The 25,909-nt window shown below is 42.2% G+C and overlaps 3 protein-coding genes across 3 annotated transcripts in view; all 3 read right to left on the bottom strand.

Moving 5' to 3' along the window:
* LOC122118215 (protocadherin alpha-C2) overlaps nt 1-22,598 on the bottom strand; it is a 153,777-nt gene extending 131,179 nt beyond the window's left edge. The window contains exon 1 of the mRNA XM_042692155.1: nt 20,116-22,598. Coding sequence (XP_042548089.1) covers nt 20,116-22,539 — 2,424 coding nt within the window. The 5' untranslated portion in view covers nt 22,540-22,598. The remainder of the gene's footprint in view (nt 1-20,115) is intronic.
* LOC122118010 (protocadherin alpha-10-like) lies at nt 39-7,685 on the bottom strand. Its single transcript, XM_042691864.1, has 2 exons — nt 5,292-7,685; nt 39-212 (listed from the first exon to the last, which is right to left on the bottom strand). Exons 1-2 carry the CDS (start codon nt 7,683-7,685, stop codon nt 39-41), a joined length of 2,568 nt encoding a protein of 855 aa, XP_042547798.1.
* On the bottom strand, nt 12,415-15,554 carry LOC122118009 (protocadherin alpha-10-like). Its single transcript, XM_042691863.1, has 2 exons — nt 15,524-15,554; nt 12,415-14,837 (listed from the first exon to the last, which is right to left on the bottom strand). The coding sequence occupies exons 1-2, from the start codon at nt 15,552-15,554 to the stop codon at nt 12,415-12,417; spliced, it is 2,454 nt and encodes an 817-aa protein (XP_042547797.1).
* Nucleotides 22,599-25,909: the final 3,311 nt, after the last annotated feature.

Genomic DNA, 25,909 nt, shown 5'->3' with positions numbered 1-25,909 from the left:
TAAAATAAAAATTCTTTACACTTACAGTACCAGAGACTTCAGTTCAGGTTTAATGTCGCGCTGAATTTTTGAGAAGGTTCAAAGGATCCTTTTACAGCGTTCAGCTTATGCTGAATGCCGGACTGTGCAGCCCAAGCTATGGCCGAACTCTTTCCCTCAAGTAAAGAGCGACACCTGGTGCCTGAAATTGTGAGTACTTTCCATTTCACCCACTATTTCGTAAACGTTTTTCCGTAAATAATTCCAAAATTCTTATTCATGAAATATTCAGAGTTTAAGTTACATTCACACCAAATACATATGGAAATAGCTCTTTATTTCTTGGCTAACATATTTTAAACATTGTTTCTATTTCGTTGAGTTAATTTTTCTTTTGCTCCCCTAAATATTTAGAGGGAAAAATGGTTTTTTAAATATCATGTTAAAACTAGGATAACCATTTCCTGAAGGCCTTTGTCCCGCATATAAAAATATCAAATTTGAATTCCCTTAAGTCCAGCCTTCCTGGTTACTTAGGCTGCTAGGAAGCTCAGGGGAAAAGAAAATGCATTTGACAGTGGGGGGGGGGGGGAGTGTTTTTTGCTGAACCGGGAGCCTTGTGTATATTCAGTAAGTGTTCTACCACTGAGCTACAGGCCTAGACTTCATGTTCTACATGCTATGTTCTTATCCATGCCAATGATCCTTCTCAAAACTCTTAATTTCTTGACGATGACCAGTAATACTAGTATAAATATATATGTGGTATAACTCAGTGTTTCAGCACATATATCTATTGTGTCATGCTCAAATCAGGGTTATTAACATATCCAGAACTTTAAATATTTGTCATTTCTTTGACATGAAAATGCAAAAAACTCTCTTTTACTTATATTGAAGTATATAGTGCACTATACCATATCTATGTTCTTCTGATTTGCTATTGCATTCAATTACAAGTAACTTTATGTCCATTTAAAAACAAGAGAGCAATCAGAAAAGCCTTCGAATTTTGTCATTTAAAACATAGAAAACATAAAAAATGGGAAAAATCTGATAAAGATGAATTTTTCATTGATGTGATTAATGTGATTTCTCACATTAGTTGCATTGTTAATAGTATAAGAGTTCAAAATGTAGCTGGGCGCCAGTGCCTCACATCTAAATATTCCTAGCTACCCAAGAGGCTGAGATCTGAGAAAGTAGGAAAGTCCATGAAATTCTTATCTCCAATAAACCACCAGAAAACCGGAAGTGGTGATGTGACCCAAGTGGTAGAACACTCACCCTGAGCTGAAATGCTCAGGGACAGCATCCAGGTCCAGAGTTCAAGCTCGACAATCATTTTTTTAAAAAAGATTTCAAAATAAGAGTCAATGATATTACAGAAGTAATCTTTTGGAATTTTATTATCATTAATTAAAATCAACATGGAAATATCTGTACTATTTGGTCTTTCCACATAAGCAATTTGGTTTCATTAATTCAATCAAGATATACTGATGAAATGGTTTGTTGTAGAAGGATCAAGTTTGCAATCAATGACAAATCAATCCTTGGTTCAAGGGAAATGATTCTTGAATATATTTTTACTCAGTGTCTGATATTTATTAAACCATAGAAAATAGTCAAACAAGCAAGCAGTTAGACTAAATGACTATTGTCTTGAAGATTAGAATGGAATTTTATACAGTACTAAGTAATAAATAGGAATAGTTGATTTTAGTTTTCTAGTCTTGAAATTTTTCCCTGTATTTTCATATTCACTTGACACTAGGGAGGAAAGAAGAAATGATGCAACAAAAATTTAGAGAAACAAGTGATTCAGAATAAATATCATGCTAGCTTGAATATTTTAACCTAGGAGAGATGATGGTATCACACATTTGAATTAAAACAAGATGCTACTTTAAGTGTTAATTGCAAATAGTACATTAATTTATTTATATATAAAGTGCACTGAGTGAACACCCCGTCATTAAATAATTTGATTAGATGTTTGAATCTGTAAGATGGTAATGATCCATTGTTTGCATGTTTGGGCTGTGGTATTTCAGGTGTTACCATCTCAACCCCTCCCAGAGTAAATATTTTGCTCTTTCTGAACTCATATTTGTAAATAGGCCTAAAATCTGGCTATTGACAATATGGAGAAATTTTATCAGCTTCATTGTTCCAATGACTTTGCAGATGCAATTGTGCCTGACTTTTACTAAACTAATGCAATTAGTCTTAAATTCTGTTTTTGCCTGTTCATCATATATTAGAGTACAACATCTTATATTCTATTGGCCTTATTATCATCTATTAATATGCCATGTAATTCTAGTGCTATTTCTGAAAACAAACAGAAATAAAATGTGAAACCACCTTGGAACCCCAAGAGATTATTCAAAATCAGACTATACATTTCTCTCCAAGTATTGTACTAACAAAACTGTAGAATTTACTCAATGGTGTTGACTCTGCTCTGTCATGGATTACTCAAGTAAACAGAGCTATTTGACCTCAAATCATTTGTTTGGTTTGTATGATGCAAACAATGCTAGATCCATAAAGACCTATTTACAACTAAAGAATTTCATAGGAAACCACTATCTTAAAATTGTTAATAAAATATGCAATACTGTAAACACCATGAAGCTATCATTAAAGAATCTTGATACTGCGTGGCAAAAGGTCCTCAAGCCTCTAATCCTGTCTATTTGGAAGACAGAGTTCAGGGGATCACAGTTGGAGAACAGTTGGAGGAAAAAGTTTGCAACTAATGTATTGAAGTCCTCAACCAATGTATTGAACAGAGAGAAGATCTGAATAAAGCTCTACATTCCCTTGAAAAAAAGAATGGCTTGCTCCATGCCAGTGGCTTGCCTTTGTAATACTAATTACTCAGGAAACTGAAATGTGAGGATTGAGATTCAATGACAGCCCTAGCAGAAAAAGCCAAGAGATTCTATCTCCAATTAACCAGCAAAATTCAGTACTAAGGTATGGCTTAAGTGCTAGAACACCAGCCATGAGCAAAAAGCCTAGCAATAGCAGAAGGCCCTACCTGAATTCAAGACACACACACACACACACACACACACACACACACACACACACACACACACACACACACACACACACACACACACACACACACACACACGTGGAGAAAGAAAGTGAAAGAATGAATCTAATTCTTAAGTATATTTATAGGACAGCCAAATTTGGTGGACAAAAGTAGGTAAATAACAGCTTCTCTTATCTTTAAAATTTGGAGTCATATGTACATTACTTTGCAAATTATTCTAAGGACTAAATGAAATAATAGATATTAAGCCCTTCACACCATATCAAGCAAATACAAATAACTTACAAAATGGTAGTTCATTATATGAAAAGCAAAAAATGCCATCAATGAAAATACTCTATCAAAATAAGCTAGAATATAGGAGGTTTTCCTAATGTTCATCTTCATAGATAGTATCCTCCCCAAATTCAACATTGAAGACAGAAATTGCCCCGATACTTCAGCTATTCTATTAACTTCACCATTTTTATAGCATGGTTTTCCCTTCAATATGTGCATACTGATCTATGGTTTTTACTTCCAGATAGATAGATAGATAGAACTTATTTCTTCACATTAAAATTATAATTAGAACCCAAAAGAGCCAGGTACCAGTAGCTCATGCCTGTAAAGCTAGCTAGCTGAGATCTGAGGATCACAGTTCAAAGCCTGCCCAGTCAGGAAAGTCTATGAAACTCATATATGCAATAAAGCACCAAAGAAAGCCAGACATGAAGCTGTGGCTTACATGATAGAGCACTAGCCTAACACAAAAATGCTCTGGGACAGTGCCCAGATCCTGAGCTCAAGCCCCATGACTGTCAAAAAATAGCACATGCTTATCATCCTAACTTTGTGGGAAGTATAATAAATTGCACTCTAGGCAGTACAGAACAGGAAGTGAGACCCAATCTAAAAATAACCAGTATGCAAAAGGACAAATGTCGATGCAACAGAAGACTGGCTTCTTAGCAAACATGAGAACCTGAGTTCAAACTCCAGTATAAATTTATCTACATTATCCACCTTCAGTTCTGAAGTGTGATCCACATCATGATTGCCAAGTGGAAATGCCTTTATTGATATTTCATGGCACTTATTCTTACCTCATTCAACAGCAACTTGAACTCACATAAACCCATTGGGACAAGTACTTCCCCATGCATGAGAAGACTCTCAAATTCAAAGCACAAAGAAATACAGTTTTTTTCTATCTTAATCACTTCTTTACAACCTCAGGACAACTACCAAGAATGGAAGAAAAATAAGTGGGATTCATGCTCAAATTATAATCTTCTAAGTAAGTACTAAATAGTACATTAAACCTAGGACCCACTATGCATATCATCTTGACAATAAAATTAAAATTAAAAAAACCTGGGGTGAAAATTAATGGACTCAACAATCAGATAAGCCTATTCAAAATGAAGCACCAAAGTGTTCTCTTTAAAGTAAAAGGCTATGAAGAAAACAAGCTTGAAAATATTTAGAGAGGGGCTGGGAGGATGGCTCAGTGGTAGAGCGCTTGCCTTGCATGCATGAAGCCCTGGGTTCAATTCCTCAGCACCACATAAGCAAAAAGAAAAAAGCCAGAAGTGGCGCTGTGCCTCAAGTGGTAGAGCGATAGCCTTGAGCTGAAGAGCTGAGGGACAGTGCCCAGGCCCAGAGTTCAGGCCCCATAACCGGAAAAAAAATAAAAGAAAATATTAAGAGATTAATGACATAAAAGAAAGATCACTTCCAAACTCAAGGAGACACCTCTATTCACTGCTACCACCATCTCTGAGAAGCATGCCATTAAACATTAAATTCATCAAAAATATGGTGGTTGGATCATACATTATATATTATTAAAGTTAAGAATTAAATGATGTTTGAAAACAAAAATTATGAAACTGAATATCGCTGAGTCTGTTGACTATGTATTCATAGTAAGGACTAGAAGACACCAGGTAGAATAGAAAAACTTTCTACATAAATGAGAAGTAGACTTCAGCTGTGCCTCTATTCTATATTTCAGCCATCTTCACAGCAGACTTAATTCCTATATCAGCAGCAGTACACAACGAATATTCATAGTAAGTGTAGTGAGAAGCAAGGAAATAAGCTAGTATTTCCAGTGTACCTTAAATAAGCCATTCCAAGAAAAAGACTAAAATGAAACAAATATATGAAACCCACTAACTCAAATAATAAATTGATGAACCACATGAACAACATAAACACATGAATTAAAATCCATGATTACTATACTTACATTCCCAAAGTTCTCTTGTTGGACTCCACTATCTCCAGAAACTGAACTAGGAGGAAGACCAGGACTGAAGGCCATGAGGTCGGTCTTGGGCGGGCCCTCCCCAGAGCACACCCTCTGCCTCCTCTGCTGAGAGTAGGACCAGCTCCCCACCGCGCTGGAGCACACCAGCACAGGCTTCCCAGGCGCGCACGCGCCCTCGCTCCGCCCCACAGCCGCCCCAGAGCACCGCAGCGCCACGTACAGCACCAGCGTCAGCACCAGCAGGCTGCACACCGCGCAGATGGCGATGATCAGGTACACGTTCACGTCCACCAGCGTCGCCTCCGAAGCCACGGCGCCCTCCGATGCACGCAAAGACAGCTTGGGCGATTGGCCGCTGTCCACCAGAGACACCAGCACCGTGGCGGTGGCCGTCAGCGCCGGCTCGCCATGGTCCTTCACCAGCACCAACAGGCGCTGCCTCGCGGCGTCCGCCTCGTCCAGCGCGCGCGTGGTGCTGATCTCGCCCGTGTACAGCCCCACGCGGAACGGGCTGCGCGCACCGGCCGCCGCCGGCTGCAGCTCGTACGACAGCCACGCGTTGTAGCCAGAGTCCGCGTCCACCGCGCGCACCTTGGTCACCACGTGGCCAGCGCCCACCGAGCGCCACAGCACTTCGCTGCGCGCGCCGCCGCCGCCGCCGCCGGGAGGCCCCAGCAGCGCAGGCGCATTGTCGTTCTCGTCCAGCACGAACACCTGCAGAGTCACGTTGCTGCCCAGGGCGGGCACGCCAGCGTCGCGCGCGCTCACCTGGAACTGCAGCAGCTCCAGCTCCTCGTGGTCCAGCGGCTGCAGCGCGTACACCTTGCCGCTCTCCGCGTGCACCGACACGTAGCTCGACAGCGCGCGCTCGCCCACCCGCCGCTCCACCAGCGAGTACGACACGCGCGCGTTCTCCTGTGCGTCCGCGTCGCGCGCCCACACCGTGAAGATGTGCGAGCCGGGCGCGTTGTTCTCCTTCACGAACACCGTGTACTCGGCCTGTGCGAACACGGGCGCGTTGTCGTTCACGTCGGCCACCTCCACCGACACGCTGGCGGTGGCCCACAGCGGAGGCGAGCCCCCGTCACGCGCGGTCACCACCAACTCATAGTCAGAGGTGGTCTCTCGGTCCAGGGCGCTGTCCAGCACTAATGAGTAATAATTTTTGAAGGTGGACACCAGCTTGAAAGGCACGTCTGGCTTCAAGGAACATGTTACTTGCCCATTGACATTTGAGTCAGGATCAGTTACACTAATCAGGGCTATGACGGTTTCCAGTGGGGCATCCTCTCGAATGGGGAGAGACAGCGACGTTACTAACAATTCTGGAGCATTATCATTGATGTCCAAGACTTCTACCAAGATTGTGCAGTGACCAAACATTGGAGGATTGCCTTTATCAACTGCTTCTACTTGAATCTTCCATAATTCGGTTTCTTCAAAGTCAATATTTCCATTTACTTTAATCTCTCCACTGGCTGAATCAATATGAAAAGTAGCCCGAGTCTTAGGAGAAACATCGGTTGCAAAAGAATAAAGAATGTGACTGTTTGAACCTTCATCCAAATCCGAGGCGTTAGGCCTAACCACCACGGTACCATTTCTTGCATTTTCCACTAATTTTACACGATATACTGCTTTGTCAAAAACTGGAGCATTGTCGTTTACATCCAGTACTGTGATAAGTAACTCCACCGCTCCTGTCAGCTCAGGTTTGCCCCCATCCGTTGCTTTAAGCACCAAGCGAAGCTCTGAAGCTACTTCTCTATCTAAATGTTTTTTTAATACTAATTCCAGAGGTTTTACCTGCGCGTCCTTGGTTGGAATTTCCAGGGAGAAATACTCGTTGGGGCTCAGATTATAACTCAAGTAAGCATTAGTGCCAACGTCTGCGTCTGAGGCGCCCTCTAGTGAGAAATGAGAGTCCAGAGCTCTGCTTTCAGAAATAAACAGATTCTTTTGTATCGCGGGAAATATCGGCGGGTTGTCGTTAATGTCCTTCACCTCCACCTCCACGTGGAAAACCTGAAGCGGCCTGTCCACGATCACCTCCAGGTGCAGGCTGCACTCCGCGCTGCGCCCGCACAGCTCCTCCCGGTCGATCCGACCATTCACAAACAAAATGCCATTCTGCAGATTTACCTCCAGAAGGTCCCCGCCGCCCTTGGACGCCACCCGGAACAGGCGCGGCACCAGCTCTGTCAGCTCCAGCCCCAGGTCCTGCGCGATGCGGCCCACGAAGGTGCCGTGTTTGGCCTCCTCGGGGACCGAGTAGTGGAGCTGGCCGCTCCCTGATTCCCAGGCAGCGAGGAGCAGAAGCGAGAGCAGCAGACGCTGGGATCCCTGGTCACCAGGTCTGGCAGTTAAAGTCATTCTCTCTTTTGATTAGTAAAACAAAATTTCATAGCCAAATGCAGTTGTTTTAAGACCTCTTTCTTGAGATCTTCCTGTCGAAGTTCCAGCTAACCTTACAATATGGGTGAATCGGGAGTCTTTAAAGCACCGGAACAGTGGAGTTTTCTTTCTGATCTTCAGATAATGACTTTCTTCTGTTAAAATAATATACTCTTCCTGGAGAACAGCGGCATCCTGTGGCTCAAAGTGTAAGTGCTATTGAATTATCTTCTAGATGCTTTCTGAGAACCTTTACATTTTTGTGTATGTCCTTCTTCAGGGGCTTTAAAAAAGTCTTTTGTATTTCATAGGACCAGTGGAGTATTAAAAGTGGTTTTGTTTTACAATTAGAATTCCATGAAGTTTTTCATATTGGGGATACACATCTAAGAGAATGTACTGCTTCTCTACATGAACTATCATGTATAACGATTTGAATACATTTGTAGAATGTTGGTGATGGGGTTCTTTTTCAGTTTTAAGAAGAAATCATTTTGAATGACGTCTTATCAAGTCTATTCCTAGAAGTCTGAAATTTTTCATTGCTTAATCTTTTTACTGTGTTAAAATGTCCTAAACATAAGGTCTGATTATACAGATGAAAACTCAATATAGCAACCTCAGCACAATGGAATTTCAAATAAAAGCCAATATGCTACTATCCCTCCTTTTTTATTTCTTGTGACATTAATGAGTTTTCCCAGCCTAGGCTCCTGCAATCTCTAAGCAAGTCTGTATATTTTCTCTCACCTTAGAGTTTCTTTCCAATCACTGTATCTTCTTTTTTGTTGTTGGTGGTGGTGGTCATGGGCCTGAACTCTTGCCCTGGGAACTGTCCCTCAGCTCTTCAGGTCAAGGCTAGCGCTCTACCACTTGATCCACAGCACCACTTCTGGCTTTTTCTGCTTATGTGGTGCTGAGAAATGGAATCCAGCACCTCATGCATGCAAGGCAATCACTCTACCACTGAGCCACTTTCCCAGTCCCCCAATCTTCTAAAGGTGAATATATGCCATTTCCATTCTGTAGAACAAATTCACTCTGAATTGTATCCATTGTTTATCTTGTAAAGATAGTCCTTTTCCATTCAGAAATGCCATAAATTTCAATTACATCTGTCTATTTACAAATTTTTCTCAGAATTAATTTGAAGAAACTAGGATACGAAGTTTATTCCAATCCTCATTCACTTAATCGTATTTACTGCTTTTAGCCAAAGTACAATAGCATTTTCATAAAAACTTTTGTCAATGGCAGTAAACTTTATCAGTATTGCCTTAAGAAAAAAGTTGTAATTATTCTCAAGAATATAAGAAACAAATTAGCTAACATCTGAGTACATCCAGTAAAATAGAAGCTATTTAGAAAATCTCAAATTTCCCTACTAAGAAACCACTGTATATGGATAGGCAAGAGTATCTTAGATTTTATATAAAAGTAAGTTTCAGTCTTCTTTTGAACACTTTTTAAGACAGTGATTTAATTATAATAAGTCTATGCTTACATTTATAGTTCTAGTTACTTGTAATTATTTCTATGATGGAAGATGTAAGTCTTAAGCCACCATATTGCATAAAATAATAACAGGAAAAAGTTTAGCCCAGGGAGTTAACTAAATTCACAGAGATAGTAACAAAGAAATTCTTTTTTAAAAACTCCTCTGTTTTCTGATTGAAATAATTTGGTCTCTTTGGAAATGACTCTGAAGTGAAATGAATGTACATGAAACTTCTGTGTTAAGAATTCTGTCACCACCAGGTGCGGGTAGCTTACACCTGTAATCTTAGCTACTCAGGAGGCTAAGATCTGAGGATCGTGGTCCAAAGCCAGTTCAGGCAGGAAAGTCCTTAAGACTATTATCTCCAATTAACCACCAGAAAACTGGAAGCCGTGCTGTGGCTCTAGTGGTAGAGCATTAGCCTTGAGATGAAAAGCTGAAGGACAGCGCCCAGGCCTAGAGGTCAGGCCCCATGACCGACAAAAAAAAAAAAAAAAAAAGACTTCTGTCACCAATTAAGTACATACAAAATGCAATTTGTCAGCTGGGCACTGGTGACTCAACCTGTAATCTTGCCTACTCATGAGACAGTTTGAAGTCAACCCAGGCAGAAAAGTTTTGGGAGATGCTTATCTCCACCTAACCACTCAAAAACCTGAAGTGGCACTGTGGCTCAAGTAATAGAGTGCTAGCCTTTAGCTAGCCTTTAGAGGCTTAGGGATAGCACCTAAGCCCTGAGTTCAAGCCCCACCTTGGACAAAAAATACAATTCATCAAGTTCCAAATCCTGAGGATTTCATATAGCTAATAATTATAGTATCACAATAACCTATGTGTTAGTTATTCGTCTCAAAATATGCTAGTAAGTAAGGTGTGGTAGCTTGTAATACTGGGATTTTGTGAGGCAGAGATCAGCCTGGGTTATATAGCAAGTCCCTCCAAAAGGAAGGAAAAATAAAAATAACTAAAACAGGAACATGAAAAAGAGAGCCAAGTAGCATAAACAATTAAATTGACAAAATGTAACTTGCTATTAGGTCAATAGCTCAGATTTAGAAATACTTCTGAATAAAATCAGCTCTTATTACAGAAAAAGAAGAAATTTTAAAATAGTACTAAATATTCAAAGGTAGGACTGGAAATATAGCTCAATGGGAGAGTATGTATACTATGTATTCGATCCTTGGTCCAGTCCCCAACACAACAATAGCCAACAATTTTTTAAAATAAAAAAGATACTCAGGGAATACCTCTAGTATCTGTGATTAAAACATATCATTCATAAACCTATTAGTCTAGTTTCAAGTGAAGTGTTTACTCTGCATTACTTTAAAGAGCTAGAGTAATTTCTAACAGCTGGAGTCTAGACAGGCCAATGAAAGCATCAAAACTGAAAACATGCTTCAATTCCTGCCCCAATGATCTTGGTGGCATTGCATAAAAATGCCAAAATTTGTTAGAAGTTATTTGGAAGCACACACTGAAAAACATATTCAATCTTTTAAGATAAAAAGGAAAGAAAGCTCGGAGTCAAAGCAGACACTCTGAAAACATTACAGGATGGAACAGGATAAAGCCTAGGTCTTGTTGGCACAGGCAGAAATTTTCTTAATAGAGAGCCAGAAACACAACAAATCAAAGAAAGGTTGGACAAATGGGATTGCATGAAATTGCAGAGCTTCTGCATGGCAAAGGACATAGCTAGCAAGATCAATAGAAAGCCCACGGATTGGGAGAAGATCTTCACTAGCCATACAACGGACAAGGATCTCATATCTAAAATATACCTGGAACTCAAAAAATTAAATCCCCCAACAACAAATCTTCAAAGAAACAACTGCCCAATAAATAAGTGGGCAAAAGACTTAAAGAGAAACTTCTCTGAAGAGGAAAGAAGGATGGCCAATAGACACATGAAGAAATGCTCAACTTCCCTAGCAATAAAAGAAATGCAAATCAGAACAACATTGAGATACCACCTCACTCCAGTTAGAATGGCTAAAATCAAGAACTCTAATATAACAACAGATGCTGAAGGGGATGTGGACAGAAGGAAACCTTACTGCATTGTTGGTGGGAGTGTAAACTTGTTCAACCACTTTGGAAAGCAGTATGGAGGTTCCTCAAAAGACTTCACATAGAACAACCCTATGACCCAGCAATCCCACTTTTGGGCATTTACCCAAATGTTTACAAACAAGACCACACTAAAGCTACCAGCACGACTGTGTTTATTGCAGCATTATTTACTATAGCTAAGATATGGAACCAACCCAGATGCCCCTCAGTAGATGAATGGATCAAGAAAATGTGGTATATATACACAATAGAATTCTATGCCTCTATCAGAAAGAATGACATTGCCCCATTTGTTAGGAAATGGAAAGGCTTGGAAAAAATTATATTAAGTGAAGTAAGCCAGGCCCAAAAAAACATAGGTCCCATGGTTTCCCTTATTTGCAATATCTAGTATATGTCTGAGTCAAGCAGAAAACATCCTCTCAATTCTTAACCATGATCAGGACACCTTCCTTAAACTTGAAATGCCATACTTAGCTATTATAACCAATGCCTAAGCCCAACAAAAGGAGTGAAGCAAAACTGGAAAAAGTAAATAAATAATTAGAACACTGTTTCTTCTAGATGAAAAGTGAATAATCCAAACTGGTAAGGGGTCAAAACTATTGAAACAACAATAAAAATTTAAGGCTTCAAACATTTATAAAATCTCAAAAAAAAACAAAAGAATTACTGGGTAACAACTGCCAGACTAAATTACTGCACTTTTAAAGAACAGGATAATCACAGAATTTTGAGGACCTGATAGGTTATTTAAGTTTTGGTATACTGAACAATCATGGGGAAAATCATGCGGAAAGTTATTCATGTGTGCAGTATTTCGCTAATGTAATGAGATCAAATTAAAGTTTAATTTCAAGAATAAATGAAATATTTGTAAGAGTGGGTATCAAATCATCATAAGGCATCCTAAATGCACAGTTTTATTGAGGAAAAATACTGCCTACACTAAACCTTAAAATATTAAGTACCAAGAAAAGTGAACCACTGATAGGATAGACGAAATATGAAAGAACTTCAAGTGAAAAGACATTTCAAAGCATTACTAGAAATATTTGTGCATTATAGTATCAAGACAATAAAAACATTTTCAGGTCAAGATGCTGGACGAAATGGAACAAGACAAAATATTTAAAAGCAATATGTAAAAGTGTGAAAACCCACCTTCCCAGATTCGTCCCCTCCAACTGACTGATCTTCCATTCCCATGTTCGCCACTGGACCTGGGGTAAAGCTGGGGCTGAAGGCCATGAGGTCGGTCTTGGGCGGGCCCTCCCCAGAGCACACCCTCTGCCTCCTCTGCTGAGAGTAGGACCAGCTCCCCACCGCGCTGGAGCACACCAGCACAGGCTTCCCAGGCGCGCACGCGCCCTCGCTCCGCCCCACAGCCGCCCCAGAGCACCGCAGCGCCACGTACAGCACCAGCGTCAGCACCAGCAGGCTGCACACCGCGCAGATGGCGATGATCAGGTACACGTTCACGTCCACCAGCGTCGCCTCCGAAGCCACGGCGCCCTCCGATGCACGCAAAGACAGCTTGGGCGATTGGCCGCTGTCCACCAGAGACACCAGCACCGTGGCGGTGGCCGTCAGCGCCGGCTCGCCATGGTCCTTCACCAGCACCAACAGGCGCTGCCTCGCGGCGTCCGCCTCGTCCAGCGCGCGCGTGGTGCTGATCTCGCCCGTGTACAGCCCCACGCGGAACGGGCTGCGCGCACCGGCCGCCGCCGGCTGCAGCTCGTACGACAGCCACGCGTTGTAGCCAGAGTCCGCGTCCACCGCGCGCACCTTGGTCACCACGTGGCCAGCGCCCACCGAGCGCCACAGCACTTCGCTGCGCGCGCCGCCGCCGCCGCCGCCGCCGCCGCCGCCGCCGCCGGGAGGCCCCAGCAGCGCAGGCGCATTGTCGTTCTCGTCCAGCACGAACACCTGCAGAGTCACGTTGCTGCCCAGGGCGGGCACGCCAGCGTCGCGCGCGCTCACCTGGAACTGCAGCAGCTCCAGCTCCTCGTGGTCCAGCGGCTGCAGCGCGTACACCTTGCCGCTCTCCGCGTGCACCGACACGTAGCTCGACAGCGCGCGCTCGCCCACCCGCCGCTCCACCAGCGAGTACGACACGCGCGCGTTCTCCTGCGCGTCCGCGTCGCGCGCCCACACCGTGAAGATGTGCGAGCCGGGCGCGTTGTTCTCCTTCACGAACACCGTGTACTCGGCCTGTGCGAACACGGGCGCGTTGTCGTTCACGTCGGCCACCTCCACCGACATGCTGGCGGTGGCCCACAGCGGAGGCGAGCCCCCGTCACGCGCGGTCACCACCACCTTATAGTCAGAGATGGTCTCTCGGTCCAGAGCGCTGTCCAGCACCAATGAATAGTAATTTTTGAAGGTGGACACCAGCTTGAAGGGTGTGGCAGGAGTCAGGGAGCAGGTCACCTGCCCATTTTCTCCATAATCCTTGTCAGACACCCTAACCAGTGCGATAACAGTGCCCAACTGGGCATCTTCTTTTACCGGGAGCGCCAAAGAGGTGATAACTATCTCTGGTGAATTGTCATTTTCATCTAAGATTTCAACTAGGACAGTACAGTGACCAGCCATAGGTGGATTTCCTTTATCTGTAACATCTACTTGAATTTCATAATTGTTGCTGTCTTCAAAGTCAATAGCATCATTTATCCTTATTTCTCCTGTCCTTTCATTTATCAGAAATTTCCTTCGTACAAGATCTGGGACTAAAGAGCTAAATGAATAGACCAGTTCCTTGTTTATTCCTTCATCTGAATCAGAAGCATTTAACCATATTAGTAACGTTTGGTTCGCTTGATTTTCATACATCTTCACTTCATATACAGATCTGTCAAATACGGGAGCATTATCATTGGCATCCAACACCAGGATCAATAAGGAAACAGATGCAGTAAATTCAGGTTTCCCTCCATCAGTTGCAATCAGCAACAATTTAAGCTGAGGATTTTCTTCGCGATCTAATAATTTTCTCAGAACAAGCACTGGGAATTTGCCTTTGTCTTTTTTGTTCATAGTCTCAAGAATGAAAAATTCGTTTGAACTGAGTTTGTAAGTAAGCATTGCATTCTCTCCAACATCTGCATCTGAAGCTCCTTCTAGTGGAAATCGAGAGTCAAGCAGTCTAGTTTCTGGTATCAAGATTTTTTGTTCTGTTACAGAGAACATTGGAGGGTTGTCGTTAATGTCCTTCACCTCCACCTCCACGTGGAACACCTGCAGCGGCCTGTCCACGATCACCTCCAGGTGCAGGCTGCACTCCGCGCTGCGCCCGCACAGCTCCTCCCGGTCGATCCGACCATTCACAAACAAAATGCCATTCTGCAGATTTACCTCCAGAAGGTCCCCGCCGCCCTTGGACGCCACCCGGAACAGGCGCGGCACCAGCTCTGTCAGCTCCAGCCCCAGGTCCTGCGCGATGCGGCCCACGAAGGTGCCGTGTTTGGCCTCCTCGGGGACCGAGTAGTGGAGCTGGCCGCTCCCTGCCTCCCAGATTGCGGGGAGCAGAAGCCAGAGCAGCAGCCGCCAGGCTCCGCGACTGCTGGATATGTAGACCAATAGCCTACCTTTGTCTTGCTTTACAAATCCATGAATACTCCGTCTGGAACGCACACACGCACTACCATTTCCTGCTCGGTTCTTTATTTCCATTTTCTTACCGGGATGGCTGAAATCTCACTATATATCTACTTCCTGGTCCTTAAAACCCAGAAGATTACTGCTTTGTTCCTAAAAGCTACATATTTTATGGACGACAGCGACATCCGGTGGCTACATTTGTAAGTATGCTGCCATGAGTTTAATAACTTCTTTCATTCATACCTTTTAGTTCTATTTTTACGGATTTTTATCCCCATGAACACTTAAAAAATAAAACTCGTATTGTATCTCTTTAGTATATAGTAAGTTCTGTAGAGCCAAAGTGAAAATTTTTCTTTAATGTAGAACCTGAGAAGTGATTCTTTCCCTAACCTTATAACTTTTTTTTTCAAACACCTTAGTAGTTGCATGCATACTGAGTGTAATAGGATGTTATTTGATGACAAGCATAAGTACCTTCAAGTTATAATACTGAGTTACTGCTCTTTATGATTGAGATTCGATAAACTTTTAGGATAATTTCAAGTATTTTTCTCTCTGAAATATATGTAACTCCTAAGTCCCAGTCAATAGCAGCATGTAGATAATTGAGTTTCAGCACCAGCTATTTCTCCACTTAGATTGTTATAACCTTTTTTATTAACCATGTGAGTGGTAACTTCCAGGTGTTATAGTTTCCACTTTTATAACACTGGTAGAATTATCATATGATGGTTGGATTGTGACATCTGTAAGTGCTTTGGATAATACTTTAAAGAGAATGAACATTTCAAACATGAGAATTATTCTCAGACCTCAGTTTGTGCACATGAGTTCTCACAATGTTCACAAACAAATTTGACTTATCAGGGAAAATATTACCTTTAGAATGTTGTATTCTCCAATGCCTTTGTTTTGCTATGACACTGACAGAAAAGGCTGGTTCTTGTCTTTAAGGAAGTATAGAAGTGCTCTCATTGATATAACAATGTACATTGAGTAGAAAGTTCAGTTTATGGTATCTTACAGGGGCAAAAACTATCTTAATTATGATTCTAAATAAAGCAGTTCACAATTTTATGACTTCTACTTTTAGAGCCAAGTAGTTTTGTGCTATTATGTTTAATTTTTTCAAGTATAGAGAAGCTATAGTTCTGGTATTTATCTAATATCTTTATATAATAAAATGTGATCAGGTCTTTTCCTCACTGCCTACAATGAAAAGTATTTTTAGTGAGCACAAATTGCTCATGACTGGAATCCTAGCTACTCAGAAGGCTTAGATCTGAGGATTTGTGGTTTGAAGCCAGCCAGGCAGAAAAGTCTGTGAGACTTATCTCCAAAATCAGTAAAAAAAAAAAAAAAAAAAACGGGAAGTAGCACTGTAGCTCAAAGTGGTAGAACACTAGTCTTGAGCAAAAGCTTTCAGGGATAGTGCCCAGGCTCTGGGTTCAACCTCCACAACCAACAAAAAAGTATTTGTTTTTCTTTTGCAAAACTTGGAATCAAATATTCATGAGCCAAAATTATACACGAATGTCTATGTGGCTAAAACTTTGAATTCTCTCTTTCAAAGAAAGGAAAATTTAATTTAAAACTTTGGTCCTATATAAAGTTAATTTGTAAATTTTAACAATATATTTGTTAAAATGTATTTCTAAATATATATATTATTTCAAACTATTTCAGTCATTACAAAATAAATGACAGAGCCACAATATTTACAAAATGAACGTGAATGGGAGCTAGTTAGTGAAACCTGGCATATAATTACTTTCTATAAATTATAAGTAATTTTCTATAGCTTTTTAATCTTTTAGAATGAGTTCAATGTCAAAACCATTTACATTCTGATTTTAGGTGTTGCATTCTTTTATAAAGTATAAATTAAAATATAATTGGTTGGTTTTCCATCTAAAATACTGGTATTTAATTTGAATTCTAGAATTTATTTAATTTAGAATTCAATTCTAGAATTGAAAAAAACAAGCATATACTTTAGTTTATAATAAAAAATAACTTTATAATCATTAGAACATGAGAAACTAACATGAATAAAACTACATTTCAACTAATGTGCATTTTATACCAAATGATATTAATAACATCAATATCTCAATATGGCGCTCTAATACTGAAAATTGTAAGCTAGTTAAATCACTTCTCTTCAAATAATAGGAAAATATTTGGTTAAACATTGAACAGAAGAATATATCTAAAATATAAGTTCAACAAGAACCACCTTTGGTGCCCAACAAAATGTAAATTTTTGTAAATTATATTTTGATAATTTATTTTGGAAATTTTGAAGCCTTAAATGTTAATGTTCAATGAAAACTCTCATTGCTTCTAACCCAGGTAACATTAGTAAGATGAAGGGCAATCTGACTGTGGCCCTCAATATGCCTAGGACAGGTTTGGTTTATATCTATAGCCTTGTCTGTTTAGTTTTACTTCCTCTTTCACTCTTAAAGTGCCTGGAATTGAGTGATAACCTAGCTTGCCCTATCAACTGATTATTACTTCAAAACTGATATGGGGGGCTTGGGAGTGTGGCTTTGTAGTAGAATGCTTGCCTTGCATGCATGAAGCCTTGTGTTCCATTCCTGGGTACCACATAAACAGAAGTGGTGCTGTAGCCCAAGTAGTAGAGTACTAGCCTTGAGCAACAGAAGCTCAAGGACAGTGCCCAGGCCCTGAGTTCAAGCCCCAGGAAGGCAAAAAAAAAAAAAAAAAACACTAGTATGAGGAGCTTCCTTCTGAGTTTCCTGCTTCTGGCTTGAATTGAGGACCCTTTGCCTACAGAAACATACAAGGTGAGCTCCATGCTTTCACCCCTATGTTGAGTTTCTCACTCTTATTCAGTCCCAACTTCCTGAATCTTGTTGTGCTCATGTTTTACAATGCCTTTAAAAATGTGTTAGTAAGATATTTACAGTTTCTCTGAAATTGGAATATAATGACAGCCCATAATCTGGGAAAACACTAAAGATTAATGTAAAGGACTAATTTACTAATAATAACCATGACCCATAAGGAATAAATATCACTATGGGAGACATATGGAGTGCTCCAAAAATTGCTCTAAGCAACAAAAAAAGATTTGTCTTAGCTGGGCACTAATGGCTTAGGTGTGTAATCCTAGTTACTAAGGTAGCTGAGATACAAGGATCATGGTTCCAAAATCAACCCAGGGAGAAATTAATCACCAAAAAGGGTCCAGAAGTGGAGCTGAATCTCAAGTGGACACTAGCCTTGAACAAATAAAGCTTGGGGACAACAACCAGGCCCTGAATTGAAGCCCCAGGACTAGGGAAAAAAAGAATTTGTCTCGTGCCAAGTGACATTTGTAATGTCTCTCACTCAATAATACATACTCAAATACCTGAACCCAAGCTCAATTGACATATGAAACAGAAAATGCTGCAAAACCAGATATATTTCAAAGCATAAGTCTGAATGTAATGTGAATTGTGCTGATAGTATGTTTAACAAAAGGATAGCAGGCTCTACCTGAGTTTTGAACACTTATTTTCAGAGAAAAAAAACCCTGAAATAATATATCTTAAATACAATTTACTTGTATTTTCACCATTATTACTATGACACTATTCATTCATATAAAAGTTACTCTTACTCCACTGAAATAAGATCATTTGGCTGGTAGGGAATGAAATCAGAGCTTCATGAATGTGAAGAAAGCATTGTGATTTTATCTAAAAAATACCTTGGAAAAATACCTGATACAATATGACATAAAAAAGAGGATTGAGAGATATATAAATCAAGAAAAGTCTGTCAAAACATGAACTGAAGTTAAGCACTGGTGGCTCATGCCTGTACTCCTAGCTATTCAAGAGGCTGAGACCCAAGGATCATGGTTCACAGCCAGCCCAGGCAGAAAGTCCCTCTGAGACTCTTATCTCCAGTTAACCACACAAAAACTGCAAGTGGAGCTGTGGTTCAAAGTCGTAGGATGCTAGCCTTGAGCAAAAGAGCTCAGAAACAGTACCTAGGCCCGGAGTATAAGACCCACAAACCAAAAGAAAAAAGAATTGAAAAACACAGCATGTATAACCTAAATATACAATGCTCAAAGGACCAACTTGAAAGCCACAGACTATAAGCAAGAAAAGTGTTAACACAAACTGACTTAAAAAGCGCAAGAATTTTGTCTTCTAGAATACCAAAGGAAAAGTAAGTTATCATCTAAGATGGGGAAAATTTAAGTTCAAAACCATAAATCTAAAGACAAAAACTTTATATTCCAGAATTATGTCACCAAACTGAGAAGATCTAAAAAATTGCTTTATGAAGGAAGCCTATCAGGAATTTGTTTTCTATAGCAGAATATAAATGTATTATAATTTTCTAAATGTAGCACAGTCAATCAACATATTCTCATAATCTATATTGTCAAATACTTAGGAATATATATATATATATGGTTTTGAAGGATCTATTTATAACTTTTTTGAGAAAACTAGGGTATTATATGGAGAAATTATTTCCTAAGCTTCACGAGAAATCACAGAAGAAATACTAAGTGATGCCAAACAAGCTTATTTGAAGAAAATCTCAATCTAAAGAAATATAGAGAAAGTGAAGAGGTTATAATCAACAATAGAATACTGCCAGGCACCATCGGTTCATCCCTGGATACTAACTACTTAGGAGGCTGAGATCTGAGGCTCACAGATCAAAGCCAGCCTAGGCAGTAAAGTCCATGAGACTCATCTCCAATTAACCACCAAAAATCCAGAAGTAGAGATGTGGCTCACGTGGTAGAGGACTTAGATTTGGAGGGGGAGACGCTCAGGAACAGTGCTCAGGCCCTGAGATCTAGCCCTAGGTCCAACCCAAAAATATTGTCAAATTCTGGAATAAGTGATACAGGTATTTTGATATTTTCAGAATGAGTTACACAACATTATTTTTCAAAACCCTACTCATCTTCAAGGGTTACGGCAGACCAGCCGTACAACCCAAAGCCACTGGTCAAAGGTCCTAACTAACGTTAATTGAACCCGAAAATGGATTGTCCTTGATCAACAATTTACCATAATTAACATTAGGAAAGGTAAAATAAATTATTCAAATCCAATGCTAATTGAAACGTTGATTGCTATTTGATAATTTCTACGAAAATGAAAACATTAAACATATCACGGGAAATAATAAATACCTTCAAAAGAAAAGATATAAATAAACAAGACACTAGACACCTACCTTCCCAGAGGAGTCCAAAAACGTAGATGGCTCTCCCATCCCATCTGAAGATCCAGGACAGGGTGGAAGGCTGGGGCTGAAGGCCATGAGGTCGGTCTTGGGCGGGCCCTCCCCAGAGCACACCCTCTGCCTCCTCTGCTGAGAGTAGGACCAGCTCCCCACCGCGCTGGAGCACACCAGCACAGGCTTCCCAGGCGCGCACGCGCCCTCGCTCCGCCCCACAGCCGCCCCAGAGCACCGCAGCGCCACGTACAGCACCAGCGTCAGCACCAGCAGGCTGCACACCGCGCAGATGGCGATGATCAGGTACACGTTCACGTCCACCAGCGTCGCCTCCGAAGCCACGGCGCCCTCCGATGCACGCAAAGACAGCTTGGGCGATTGGCCGCTGTCCACCAGAGACACCAGCACCGTGGCGGTGGCCGTCAGCGCCGGCTCGCCATGGTCCTTCACCAGCACCAACAGGCGCTGCCTCGCGGCGTCCGCCTCGTCCAGCGCGCGCGTGGTGCTGATCTCGCCCGTGTACAGCCCCACGCGGAACGCGCTGCGCGCACCGGCCGCCGCCGGCTGCAGCTCGTACGACAGCCACGCGTTGTAGCCAGAGTCCGCGTCCACCGCGCGCACCTTGGTCACCACGTGGCCAGCGCCCACCGAGCGCGACAGCACTTCGCTGCGCGCGCCGCCGCCGCCGCCGCCGCCGCCGCCGCCGCCGCCGCCGGGAGGCCCCAGCAGCGCAGGCGCATTGTCGTTCTCGTCCAGCACGAACACCTGCAGAGTCACGTTGCTGCCCAGGGCGGGCACGCCAGCGTCGCGCGCGCTCACCTGGAACTGCAGCAGCTCCAGCTCCTCGTGGTCCAGCGGCTGCAGCGCGTACACCTTGCCGCTCTCCGCGTGCACCGACACGTAGCTCGACAGCGCGCGCTCGCCCACCCGCCGCTCCACCAGCGAGTACGACACGCGCGCGTTCTCCTGCGCGTCCGCGTCGCGCGCCCACACCGTGAAGATGTGCGAGCCGGGCGCGTTGTTCTCCTTCACGAACACCGTGTACTCGGCCTGTGCGAACACGGGCGCGTTGTCGTTCACGTCGGCCACCTCCACCGACACGCTGGCGGTGGCCCACAGCGGAGGCGAGCCCCCGTCTCGCGCGGTCACCATCAACTCATAGTCAGAGGTGGTCTCTCGGTCCAGAGCGCTGTCCAGCACCAATGAATAGTGATTATTGAAAGTGGACACCAGTCTGAAGGGGGCAGGAGGCGTCAAGGAACAGGACACTTGTCCATTTGCACCTGCATCTAGATCAGTCACACTTATCAGGGCAATAACTGTTTCCAGTTGTGTGTCTTCTTTAATAGGGAGCCGGAGTGGTCTGACCTTCAACTGTGGAGCGTTGTCATTAATGTCCACAACTTGCACCAGAACTGTACAGTGGCCAGCCAGAGGGGGCAGGCCCCTATCTGATGCCTCTACTTGGATGTTATACACTTTCCTTTCCTCAAAATCAATAAGCCCTATCACTGTAATTTCCCCACTCACAGAGTCGATGTGAAACTTGGATTTTATCTCTGGAGAAACATCGCTGGAGAAGGAGTACGTGATCTCCCCATTCACACCTTCGTCTAAATCTGAGGCATTCAGGTGAGTTACCATGGTCCCGATGGGAACGTTTTCTGGCAGCTTCGCTGTGTACAGCGTCCGGTCGAAAACCGGAGCATTGTCATTGGCATCCAGTACTGTGATGAGGAACTGAACCGTGCCAGTCAGCTCGGGTTTGCCTCCGTCCGTGGCCGTGAGCCATAGGTAGAGCTCCGGAGCTTCTTCCCTGTCTAAAGGCTTGCGCAGGACAAGCCCTAGAGGTTTTACCTGCTCGTGGGTGGGTGGGACTTCCAGAGAGAAATATTCACTGGGGCTCAGTCTGTAAGTCAGCAGAGCATTGGCTCCAATGTCTGCATCCGACGCGCCCTCTAGTGGAAGCCGAGAGTCAAGCAGCCTGGATTCGGGGATAAACAGATTCTTTTGTGTCGCAGGGAACACAGGCGCGTTGTCGTTAATATCCTTCACCTCCACCTCCACGTGGAACACCTGCAGCGGCCTGTCCACGATCACCTCCAGGTGCAGGCTGCACTCCGCGCTGCGCCCGCACAGCTCCTCCCGGTCGATCCGACCATTCACAAACAAAATGCCATTCTGCAGATTTACCTCCAGAAGGTCCCCGTGGCCCTTGGTATCTAACTGGAACAGGCGCGGCACCAGCTCTGTCAGCTCCAGCCCCAAGTCCTGCGCGATGCGACCCACAAAGGTGCCGTGTTTGGCCTCCTCTGGGACTGAGTAATGGAGCTGGCCGCTCCCGGCTTCCCATATTGTGAAGAGCAGAAGTGAAAATAGTAGATTCAGGCTCTCTAGGTTGGTTCCGCCTGAGAACACCATTTCAAGTGCAAGATCTTTTTTTAACTGGTGTATGTTACCTCGAAACTCAGAGAAATCATCTTCTTGTCTCAGCTTCACTCTCCTAGGTTCGCCATTGTTCGTTACAGAGTGAAAAAGAATGGAGCGTGTTTCCCAGGGGAAGGGGGAAGGATTCGTCTTGAATCAAAGAGAATGCCATGGCCAAGAGTGACATCATGTGGCTCACAGAGTAAGTACAGATTGTATGAATGAACCTTGCACTATTGACCTGTAAACTTTATTCCAACCTCTGAATTTTTTCTTATAAATTACTATTGAAGTAGAAGATGATGTTTCTCTATGGTGTGAGCATATTAGGTTGACCTCTCAATGCACAGCCTGACCATAATTGTAATTTTTCCATGCCCTGAGTAAACTTTCTACACAGTGTTCACCTATTGTCAAAATGAAGTTTAAATGGAACAGTTAATCAATTAAAATTTTCAAACTATGACTGTTTATTTTGTTCTGAAATTTAGGACTTCTTTATTTATACATTCAGGATCCTGGCTCACTCTTTTCCAGTGAAAAGAATCAGGAAAATATAAACAATTGTTTGATATCATTTCCTTAAGTAATTGTAGTTAAGATCTTGCATGGGAATAAAATATGCATCTATTTTATCAGCTTATACTAAATGATTTGTTAGCATTTATATTATCTGTTCCAAGTTGTGAATCCTTCCTATACATACAGTTTGATTCTCTTTATCTTTATCATTTGGAAATAATTAACTCTTTTACAATTTCCAATACAGTTTGTATTATCTTTTCATAGTACATTTAATTTAATTACTATTCTTTAGTAGGGAATCTATGCTTTTTTGCAGTACTGTGGTTTGAACTCAGAACTTCAAGCTTGCAGAACAGGCACCCTTCCACTTGAACCACACCCTAACCCACCAGAATGTTAATTTTTTTGGGGGGGGGGTCCGGTTGTGGGGCCTGAACTCTGGGCCTGGGCGCTGTCCCTCAGCTCTTCAGCTCAAGGCTAGCACTCTACCACTTGAGCCACAGCACCACTTCCGGCTTTTTTCTTTTTTGCTTTTGTGGTGCTGAGGAATCGAACCCAGGGCCTCAGGCATGCAAGGCAAGCGCTTCTACCACTGAGCCACCTTCCCAGCCCCCAGAATGTTAATTTTTAAGTGGTGTTTGGGTTTCTTTTTTTGCCTACTTTCTACTGAAGCAAAGGTCAAAAGTGACCTTTGCTTAAGTTAGATTTTAGTCCTTCTTGAGTTTCAAGCAAAATTCATGAATCTTTATTGTATTGTTCATATTTCTATATAGCATTTTTCTAAGTCATAGCAGTAAGAGGTACTGCTAATTGTTACTGTCTGTACCATTGCCATGATTTCCTAATTTATCTTCCCCTTCAACCTCATGAAACACTGTGTTTGCTTTACTCAAAAACTTTTCATATTATTTCTGTGGAGAGTATACCCAGATAGTATCCAAATGTCAATTAGGGAGTGGGAGGACAGAGGACCATTTTGAAATTATTTGTTAATAAGAACTCTCAGTAATAGAAGAGACTTTTGCTTCTATCTACTGTTTTGGAAAAATAACATTCAAAAGGAGTGATCAGTAAAGTTTTACTCGAGGCAATATAAATATGGACAGAATAAGAAGTGTAAGAGTAAAACGGCTTTCACAAAGAAAAGGTTCAACATTCCATCCTAATATTAAGTTAAGCATATAAAAACAAAGACCATTTTAAAATTGAGATTTTTATTTTTATTTTGGGAGGTCCGGTCGTGGGGCCTGAACTCTGAGCCTGGGGGCTGTCCCTCAGCTCTTCAGCTCAAGGCAAGCACTCTACCACTGAGCCACCTTCCCAGCCCCTAAAAATTGAGATTCTTAATAGACAACTAAAATACTAAGCATGAACAGGTCATATAAGAAATATAAAATCAAGGAGCTGAGAAGGTGGCTCAGTGGTAGAGTGCTTGCCTCACATGCATGAGGCAGGCCCTGGGTTCAATTCCTCCATACCACATAAACAGGAAATGCTGGAAGTGGTGCAGTGGCTCAAGTGATTGAGTGCTAGCCTTGAGCTGAAGAGCTGAGGGACAATGCCCAGGCACAGAGTTCAAGCCCCACAACCAACAGAAAAAAGAAAGAAAGAAATATAAAATCAAACCAGAAAATAATTTAGCTTTTGGATTCCTTTCTTTTGGGTAAATGCAATAAAATATGATCATAAACAATTACACTACTGTTTTATAGGTGAGAAATTTTTAAGAAATATGTGAATAACATAAGAATTGAGGTTGGAGGCGGGGCTTGGTTGATAGGGCACAAGCCAATGAGCAATAGCGTCATGTACCAAGTTCTGATCTCAGCCAAAATAAAAGAGAATGTGGAGTACTAGAAGCCTTATATTAAGTCTTGCCATGCTCAAAATATAAGAAGTAGTTAATATAATTCAAGTGAAACAATAAGATGCAAAGAGGGGAAAAGAGAAAACTTGAAATACAGCAAGGAAAGTACCTTTGACTTTACAAAGATATACTCCAGAATACTAAATATTTCTACATGAATAGATGAGTCCTGATCATCCTGCATACTCTGTGAATATATATACACAAATGATACATTTGGGTTGTAATAATCCAATTATTAGATTGGCTCAAATCTAATAATCTAATCATTATGCACAGTATTTATAAAATATGTTCTTGTCATTTTGAATGTCAATGGGGGTCAGAATGCTTATAGTCATTTGAACACAGGACCACACACATTCTCTGAAGTATATTTTAAAAAATTCCAACTCATGTGAAAATGACACTACTATATTGCTTAATTCTGGATTTTAGGGGACTAAATGCAATTATTGCCTAGATATAGTTGTTCAAAAATGTTAACTTGTTAAAAAGCTGTAAAAGGGCTGGGAAGGTGGCTCAGTGGTAGAGTGCTTGCCTTGCATGCATGAGGCCCTTGGTTTGATTCCTCAGCACCACATAAGCAAAAAGAAAAAAAGCTGGAAGTGGCGCTGTGACCCAAGTGGTAGAGCGCTAGCCTTGGGCTGAAGAGCTGAGGGACAGCCCCCAGGCCCAGTGTTCAGACCCCACGATCAGACCCCCCAAAAAAAGCTGTTAAAAATATTCGCCAAAATATTTACTTTTTTCCCCAGTAGACTCTAACATGTATACCTTAGCAGGCATATACCAAATTTCAACTAGGTTATCCTCTTATTTATACTTCTCACATAACTGTGATGACAGATATGACCACGATGCCAAGCTTTTCTTAGTTGAGATGGGGTTCTTGAAACTGTTTCTCTAAGTTGGCTTTGAACCTCCATCATACCAATCTCTGCTACCCTTGCAGATATGATTACAGAAATGAGC

The sequence above is a fragment of the Dipodomys spectabilis genome, unplaced genomic scaffold (genome assembly GCF_019054845.1).
Source record: "Dipodomys spectabilis isolate Male_0828 unplaced genomic scaffold, ASM1905484v1 ptg000147l, whole genome shotgun sequence".
NCBI lineage: Eukaryota > Metazoa > Chordata > Mammalia > Rodentia > Heteromyidae > Dipodomys > Dipodomys spectabilis.
This window is presented reverse-complemented; position numbering and strand designations above follow the sequence as displayed.

Excerpts from the sequence above, each read along its gene's own strand:
- LOC122118010 (XM_042691864.1), bottom strand. The coding sequence starts at position 7,685 with ATGACTTTAACTGCCAGACCTGGTGACCAGGGATCCCAGCGTCTGCTG. Across the intron at positions 213-5,291 it reads AACAAGAGAACTTTGGGAAT|TGGGTGAAATGGAAAGTACT; the intron begins GTAAGTATAGTA and ends TTTACGAAATAG.
- LOC122118009 (XM_042691863.1), bottom strand. The coding sequence starts at position 15,554 with ATGGTTAATAAAAAAGGTTATAACAATCTAA. Across the intron at positions 14,838-15,523 it reads AAAAGGTTATAACAATCTAA|CCTGGCGGCTGCTGCTCTGG; the intron begins GTGGAGAAATAG and ends GCAGTCGCGGAG.